Below are 9,100 nucleotides of genomic sequence, written 5' to 3' on the forward strand. Positions count from 1 at the left end.
GTGCCCTGTTCTTCCCTAATAATAGTTCTCCATTTTTTCTATTTCTCTATAAAACATTGACAAATAAATTTAAAAACACTAAGACTACAAAATTAAAGTTATAACTTCATTATAAAATATTTAATCCGTACACAATAAATATAAAACACGTACAATTACTTCTTCAAAACACAATAAAACTAGAGCCAAAAAACTAGCAAATATGTCAAAAATATACACAATGAGTCAACTAGAAGATTTGCATTCGAAAAGCTAATGCCAAACACTGGAAGGCAAATATTACTCTCACAATCGGCTCCACCCATTTAACCAAAACTTCACACAAGACATCTGAAAACAAGCTGCTTACATAAATGAGGTCCAAGAAGACATATGCACAAGAGAACTCAATTTCAAATTCTTCTCTTAATTCAGCTTGACTCCATAAAACTGCAATAAGGAAAGAATATAGAAATTAGGTACATTAATTTTTTTGATAAGGAGGTTAGATACATTAATTAATAATATAGGAAACTCAAATACACACAACATTAACTATGTGTCCATCATGTTTAGAATAAGCTTATCACACAACATTAGAAGTCTTTGCTCAATTGAATATGCAAAAATTCATGAAACACCTTCGTCAAATGAGTTTAACACTATTCTTTGGCCAAGCAATAGCACTTCCCATGACTTCATCAAGAACTTGAAATTCATCAGTAGGCCTATATAAGCTCAAATGACCCATATACACTTCTTCAACCCAAACCTTCCAACAATCTCGTCCAAGTGGCATGTGGTGTACCTTTGTGTTTGGGTCGGTTGATGCAATTTTCCCTTCCGCTATGATTTCTTCCTCATCATACTGGTACGAATGCAATAATTGACAACTTGAATTTTCCAAATGCGTAGTCCCTCCCTGGATACCACTTCCTTATTGGGACTACAAATTCACAGTAAAATGAACATATTCCCTTTGAAATTAGTATACCATATAGTCTGAATTTATATTGAATAAACAATAAATAATATAAGATACATAACTTGAGGAGTAAAAGCATGTGAACTCATGTCATCTACATTCTTATTTTGACTTTGTAAAATAATTACATAATTAAAAAGTTATTCTACGTAGTTATGTAAAGCTATTTTATCATATTATATATAATGATAAAGTATATAACTTGAGATAACTTAAGAAGTGCTTCAACTTTTTCTTCTAGTGCTCCAACCCTTTCTGACTGCATTTGTAGATTGAACCCAAGCTTCTATCTTTTTCTGCACTTCTGGAACTTAATTTTTATATTAGCAAGTTGATACACATAATAAGTTTAATTATTATTGACAAAATTCAGGTATAATGCACATACCATAGTGTCAGCAACAGCTTCATCTATAGGTTTTTCATCCCTTCTCAGATGTCCATAAGTCTAAACTCTAGTTCTTAACCCTTTCATGTCTGGATAGTTTTTTTTCTACAATACAAATCGTGTCATTATATATACTAGTATTGGACATATGCAAGAAACTTAATATAAACTATAAGGAATGAAGATATATAAGAAAATCGTTATAGATAGGTATAGACAAGTAAAGATAGTTTGTATGTGTACCAAATCGTAAGTTGTACATTGATAACCCTTTCGACCCACAGTGTGTAGAAGCTTCTGATTAGCTCTCATTTTGCTGAACTTGGCACTTTTTTCCTATTAAGAGAACATAAAAATTGAATAACAGTAATCAACTAGATTTTAAACTCAATTAGAAAATACAACTTACTTGAAAGTTAGTAGAAAGAGTATCTTCTACGAACTTCTTCCATGCTACATTCTTTGGTCTAAGAAGGAAAATAGTGCGTGTTCTATTCACAGATGATGCTGTTTGAATTCTGATTTGTTTTCTCAATCTTGATTTGTATGTCCTCTTGTACTTTCCCATTTCCTGAAATGTCATTTTTAATGGAAATCACTCACATTGAACATTTACTGAATTTTGTGTACAAAGATAAGAAATGATGTCACTAGGAAGGAAATAGATAAAGAAATTAAAGTTATCGTATTTATCAACGTACCTGTATGAAAGTCCAAAGTTCCATTTTTTTAGTATTACTTACCGATTACAAATCCTTAAATACAACTGGCACATACTCTCGTACTATGGCTGCAGCCATGCTAGCAAATTTATCAGAGTTAGTGCCAATTACTTGTCCGAATTCATTAAATTCAAGCTCCATCTTATAATTCATATTTTCAGGAACTGCCTTCACTTGGGTTGGACCCCTTTTCTTTTTTGGAACATCTACATTTGTCGGCGACACATCTTGCTCATTAATAATTGGAGTTGATACAGTATCTTCTGGTTCACTCGAAAGTCTTAGTCTTTTACTGGTCTCTCGAATTGTAACGGTAATTGCAACTCTTTGACATTTTGAACTTTTTGAAGCTTGCTTCGTTGACTTAAAGAATGCAATATGAAAACAAAATGTAATTATCCTCTTGTTGACAAATTTCTTAAGAAATATAAAAAACACACATACCTGAGCTGCGTCCATCGTATAACGTATATTACTGTGAATTGGCTTAGAGCAAATCACTTCAAGAGTACAGAAATCTACAAACAAAAAGAGATAGATTTACCAAACTAATTAATCATTATAACAAGCTCCGTGGTGAAGTTATTACATGCTAAAATAAACTTCAAAAGTCATAACAAAAGCAATTGATCTACAAGTACCTTTAGATATAAAACATGTGTCATTTATAAGGATATTTACCAAACTAATTAATAAAAGTGTCACATAATATGCCTTCGACATCTATTCTTGCATAATTCTCATCCTCATTATGATTGTCTTTTAGTTGTGCTACATCTAAAGGAATAGTTGCCCGGTGAGAAGTATCTTCTTCCGTATATAACGTGTCAAAATCTCTTGGTGACACTTGCAAAGCAACATACCAATTAGATGTTTCATTCTCTCTGGAATAAAACACTTGTTTCACCTACGATGCCAAAATGAACGGATCATTTTCAAATTGTCTGTATTCTTCATGAAGATTAACTAAAGTGAACCCATCTTCCTTTTTCATTCCATTCATGATATTTGCCCAATCTCATTTGAATATTGGAATATGAAATGCATTGTAATCAAGCACTATAACATCGCGCAGAACTCCATAATAAAGAACCTTCACAACGACATGTGCATTATCTTTTGCAATAGATCTACAAATAGTTGTTGCTTCAACTAAAATGCCACTATTTTTTCAAGACTTTTCTACATCTTTAGTGTGAAATCGAAGATCATTTATTACAAAACTAAAATATGATGTGGACTGGCATCTAGGGCTACGTGCAAGCCACTTTAAAGTATTTGTAACATTGTCCAGCAACAGTTGACCTTTGATCTATTTTTATTTTAAAAATTTTAGGACTAAAAAAATAAATAACATAATTAAACACTATAAATTTCTTATACGTGTGTCAAACCTTATCATCCAGCCAGGCAGCAAAAGAGTCAATGTGTTTCTGTTGCAATAAATTCTCATTTCTTTCAAGTCGTTTGTCAAAACTCTGGAGTTCGTCCACATGCGTCCTAAGTGGAAAACAAGCTATCGAAAAAAAAAAAAATTGGTCGAAGAACTTAAAATGTAATAACATAGTTATTTCACAAACATACTGTATGTAGGGTGCCACTTCTATACTATTTAGTAACACATAGCGATGGACAACTTTCAACATCTCATCTGGTAGCACAATCGGCTTCCCTTTAGAAATTGTGCGCTCTACAACTAAGAAGTTACTTTCAAATTCTTCATTGTATGAAGGCTTAGAGCCTATTTTGGATGCTTGTTTAATGTACTTGCGACAAAACATTTCATTTTCTTCAACAATGTATTGTTCAACAATACACCTTTCAGGTCTTGCACGATTCATAACATACCCTTTCAACACTTTCATATACCTACACAATTACCAAAAATCTCATAAAATGTACAACCAAATTGATAACAAATTTCACTTTTGGGAATAACTTAAAGGAATATTACCTCTCAAATGGGTACATCCAACGATATTGGACTAGTCCACATAGACGAACTTCTCTTCCAATATGGATCATTAAATGAACCATAATATCAAAGAAAGAAGGTGGAAAATACATTTCCAACATGCATAAAATTTTAGAAATGTCATCTTCTAAACTTTCAACGTTATTCCTATCTACAATTCCTTGACATATTTCATTAAAAAATGAACACAATTTAAAAATGGAGTTCCTTAGTCCTTTTGGTAGAAGTCCTCTCAATGCAACTGATAGTAATTGTTGCATTAAAATGTGACAATCATGAGACTTGAGTCCAACTATCTTACATTCTTCCACTGAAATACCATTTTCAATATTAGAACCATAACCATCGGGCAATCTCATGTTAGCGAGCCTTTTCCAAATATTTGTTTTTCTGCTTTTGATAAAGTATGAGGGGCAGCAGGTAAGTAGAATTTATTTCCTCTTCTCTCAAGATGTAAATCATGCCTAATGTTCATCATTTCCAAGTCCTTACGAGAGTTAATGCAGTCCTTAGATTTTCCTTTCACATCCAAAAGTGTACTAACGATGCTCTTACAAATGTTCTTTTCCACATGCATCACATCCAAATTATGACGTACAAGTTAAGTCTGCAAATTAAACATTAATCATGTCACGATAGACTACCTACCATTAGGAGTATTAAATAAAGTAGAAAGAAATATTACTAGAGCTAGCTTCCAGTATGATAGCATGAAAAATATTGACTTATTCTTCCACGTTACATTTGATTGAGTTGTATTCTTTTTTCTCTTTCGCTTACTACTTTTCCCCCAATCATATGCAATTTTATCAACTTTATTAAAATCTTCTTCATCGTTCTTTATCTTCGGCCTAATGTCATTTCCAATACGCCCATTAAACTAACTCTTTTTCATGCGAAATCGATTACTCAAGTCAATAAATCTTCTATGTCCCATGTACGCAAAGTTCGTACCATATGATAGCCATATGGAACACGTATCTTCACGACAAATAGGGCATACAATTTTTCCCTTAACGGGCCATCCAGATACATTTCCATATGCAGGAAAGTCATGTATTGTCCACATCAAAATAACTTTTAGGTTGAATGTAGATTTTGTAACTGCATCATACATCTCAACCCCATCACTCCATCACTTCATAACAATATTAAGTCATCTACAAGTGGTACCAAATAAACATCTATGTCATTACCATGCTGCTTTGGTCCCGGATCAATAAACTTAATATCAAACTTTCCTTCGACATGCAAAATGAGGGAGGCAAATCATATATAGTTAAAATTACTGGCCAACAACTATATTTAGAGCTAAGATCTTTGAAATGATTAAATCCATCAGTTGCAAGATCTAATCTAATATTTCGAGCATCTGATGCAAAATGTAGCCATATTCTATTTATCATTTCCCAACTTAATGAGTCAACTGGATGCCTAATTTTACCGTTTGAACTTTTATTTGAGTGCCATCTAAGTTGTGTCGCTAGCTCATCTATTCCAAACATCCTCTTAAGTCTTGGTAATATAGGAAAATAACGCAAAACATTTGCTGAGATTTTCTTTTTTAAAATTTTCTTTGTCCATTGGTTAACTTTCCATCTTAAGCAACCACATTTGGAACATAATTTAGCATGTTCAAGCTCCTTTCTATACAAACAAAATCATTTAAGCAAGCATGTATCTTCTTATAGCCAAGGTCAAATGTGTTGACAAATTTTTTCATCTCATAAAATGAGCCAAGAAGTGTATCATTCTCTAGCAACATTTCCCAAACAAGATTTATAAGTTCATTGAAACCACTATTCGATAAACCATGTGTAGCTCTATGTTTAATCATAGCAATCGAAGCAGACATCTTCTTAAATGCCATACAATAGGGATACAAAGGTGTTTCAGCATCGTCAACCAAACTTTGAATCTTTCCATCTCTTCCATCAAGAAGGTTTTCAAGATCTACATCTCGTTGTACATAGAAGTCCCTACACATCCTCTGTGACTCAGGCATTTCCACATCGAATGAATTTAATTCACATGGTTGTTCTCCATGATATACCCAAACAGTGTACGTATGATCCATTCCCTAAATAACCAAATGTTCCTACATTGTTTCATAATGATGATGCTTTAGATTCTCATACTTAACACAAGGTCATCCTATCATTTCTGAACATAGATTTTCACGAGATAGTTCAACAAAATTTTGTGCCCCATCTCTATATTGTTTTGAAAACCTATAAGTAAAAAGTTATGATCATTTTATGTTAAAAAGAGTTTAAATTTTGTAAGTACATTCAAGAAATCTTATTTTAGACATTGACCTTGATAATTATAACCATGCTTTGTCCATTATTATTCTCTCAAACATTGAATACATAAATACAAATTCAAAGCCTAATGTTCCCAGAAGATTGACTGCTTCCTCCGCGTAATAGAAATCAAGTTTCCTTTATTTAAGTCTGTCCTTTGCGCGATTAAGTTGCAGTCACAAAAAGAAAAGTATTTGAAAGTATTGTACTTCAAAGAAGAGAATTGTAGAGTTGAATAACAGAAATCAAATGAATCTTGATGACAAGGCTTTGTAACCTGGATTTCAACAATTTTGCTAATTTGTGTAGTCCAAAGGTTGGAAAACAATGTACTCATCAATCCGATTCATGAACTTTGGCCTAAAATTTTGTCTTGATAACTCAACCACTTGGATTTTCATCACGACATAGACAGCATGCTTGCTATCCTGGGAGCTTCTAAAGTTCAATAATCGTAATAAATATACACAATTCAATCTATAACAATATGTTCATTAATATTAGTTTTAATTAATCACAAGTTTTCTTTAATTTTACTAGGTACAAGAGAAGAAATTAGAGAAAGACAAATTTGATCTCAAAATCTTCTAATTAATGATTGAATAATTCCATATTCAACCCGACAATATAAAATAACACAAATTATTCCACAATTAATTTGCCTATTTTGTGTATGAAAATGTAACAGGCACCCATAATAACAACGCTAAATTATTCCATAATTAATTTGTGTATGTTGTGTGTGAAATGTGATAAGCACCCGTTCCCTTTTGACCCGACAAGAAACTCCAAATCAACAAGAAGAAGCTGTACACTCAACCCTTATTACATACGTTTCTCTTCAATTCCATATTCTACAAATGATTATGGTACACTCAAGTCACACACCATTATTACATATATTTCGATCAAGTAATGGACATATTGTTTTGATAAAATTTGACTTACCAGAACCGGTAAACTCAACCTTCAATGTGTCAACCCATTAATAGGTGCCAGAGATTTGATGAGAGGAAAAAGGTAACTGATATTTTTCTTCAGTGTCAGAGATTTTATGAGAGACAATCGGCAAGAGAGGGACAGTCGGTGAGAGAGAGAGGGGGGGGGGGGGGGTGGGGTGCTAAAAAATCCTCTTGGCCACATGGAAACATACGGAAGGTAGCATGTGGCATATTTAAGAGAGCATGTGAGAATCGTGAGGCGGAGGGGGGGGGGGGGGGGGGGGGGGGGGGGGGGGGGGGGGGGGATTAGGTTTGTGGGTTATAATTGAAGGTTTTCATTTTTCCTTTTAGGTAAAGAAAGTGGGTCGGGTTAACAAAACATTAGCCCAATAAAAATAACACAAAAAATCGACCCAAGTTTAATGGGTTGGGCTAACAGCTTTTGGGACTTTTTATTATTGGCTGGTCTAGTAGGTAATAGAAACATAATCAAACAAAAAGAAATGGGCCTTTTGGGGGTTGGGCCCAAAATGTTTAACAGCAACGGGCAATGTACGTTGCTAAAAGTTAATGGCAACATTCAAGAGACGTTGCCAAAAACCTAATGGCAACACACAATGTCGGTTGCTAAAAGTTAATAGCAACGTTTAAAAGTGCGTTGCTAAAACATTAAAACGGCAACACGCATTGTCTGTTGTGAAAGTCGAACAACAGCAACGCGTAATGTGTGTTGCTGAAACTCTACAGCAACACACATGGCATGTTGAAAAATAAAATCAATGACAACGGATTTTGCACGTTGCAAAAGGACGAATTAACAAAATTCTTTATAAAAATGTTGTGAAAACTCAATTTTGTTACCCAATAGTAACACGCACTTGTTGGACGTTGCGATGAACCCCTTTTAGCAACATGTAATTGGTGAATGTTGCCATTTGCATGTTGCAAAAGGGATTTTTTCTTGTAGTGGTAGACTTAAATTTACTGGAGTTTTAACTGGACTTTCATCATATATATGAAACTTCTTAAGTATAGTCTCAATATAGTGAGATTGAGATAGAACAAATCCCTTGTATGTCTTAAGAATTTTAATTCCTAATATTACATTTGCACTACCAATATCTTTCATGTCAAAACCTTTTGTTAACATTTTCTTGGTAGTTATTATATTATCACGATTATTACCCATAATTAGCATGTAATCAACATACAGACATGCAATTACATATGCATTAGGTATGGTTTTAATATAAACACATCTTAAAACCATTTGACAACATAGTTTTGTCAAATTTTGCAAGTCACTGTTTTGATGCTTTCTCTAGGTTGTACAACAATTTAACGAGTCTACACACCTTTACCTCCTGCCTAAGAGTAATAATCTTCGCGGGTTGTTTCATGTAAATTTCTTCTTCCAGCTCTGCATTTAATAAAGCTATTTTAATATCCATCAAATGAATCTCGAAATTATGCAATGTTGCGATTGCAATTAATAGTCTAATAGATATTATCCTTGTTACAGGAGAGTATGTATCAAAAAAAGAAGACCCCCTTTTTGTTTGTATCCTTTAGCTACCAATCTGACCTTATATTTATCAATCGAACAATCGGTCTTTAATTTTCTTTTAAAAATTCATTTATAACCTATTGGTTTGTTACCAGGTGGGAGATCTGCCAACTCCTAGGTATGATAATATAATCAATTTGACTATTGATAGCTTATTTCCGAAATGGAGCTTATGGACTGGACGTTGCTTTATTAAATATCCTAGGATCATTTTCTAACAAATAATTTAAAAAATCT

The 9,100-nt window shown here is 33.2% G+C and overlaps 1 protein-coding gene across 6 annotated transcripts; it reads right to left on the reverse strand.

Moving 5' to 3' along the window:
- Positions 1–130: 130 nt before the first annotated feature.
- LOC111387500 lies at positions 131–7,453 on the reverse strand. Of its 6 annotated transcripts, none has more exons than XR_002701415.1 (7): positions 7,304–7,453; positions 2,519–2,592; positions 2,096–2,437; positions 1,762–1,923; positions 1,596–1,688; positions 621–1,457; positions 131–429 (listed from the first exon to the last, which is right to left on the reverse strand). XR_002701415.1 is itself a non-coding variant. In XM_023012082.1 (7 exons), exons 3-6 carry the CDS (start codon positions 2,075–2,077, stop codon positions 917–919), a joined length of 288 nt encoding a protein of 95 aa, XP_022867850.1. In that variant the 5' UTR covers positions 2,078–2,437; positions 2,519–2,592; positions 7,304–7,453; the 3' UTR covers positions 131–429; positions 621–916. The 6 variants fall into 6 exon arrangements, 4 of the variants coding, with proteins under 4 accessions (XP_022867850.1, XP_022867841.1, XP_022867835.1 ...); XR_002701414.1 differs by adding an exon at positions 2,756–2,981 and having other exon boundaries at positions 1,762–2,437; XM_023012082.1 differs by having other exon boundaries at positions 621–925; positions 2,054–2,437.
- Positions 7,454–9,100: the final 1,647 nt, after the last annotated feature.

The sequence above is a fragment of the Olea europaea genome, chromosome 3, assembly GCF_002742605.1.
Source record: "Olea europaea var. sylvestris chromosome 3, O_europaea_v1, whole genome shotgun sequence".
Lineage (NCBI taxonomy): Eukaryota > Viridiplantae > Streptophyta > Magnoliopsida > Lamiales > Oleaceae > Olea > Olea europaea.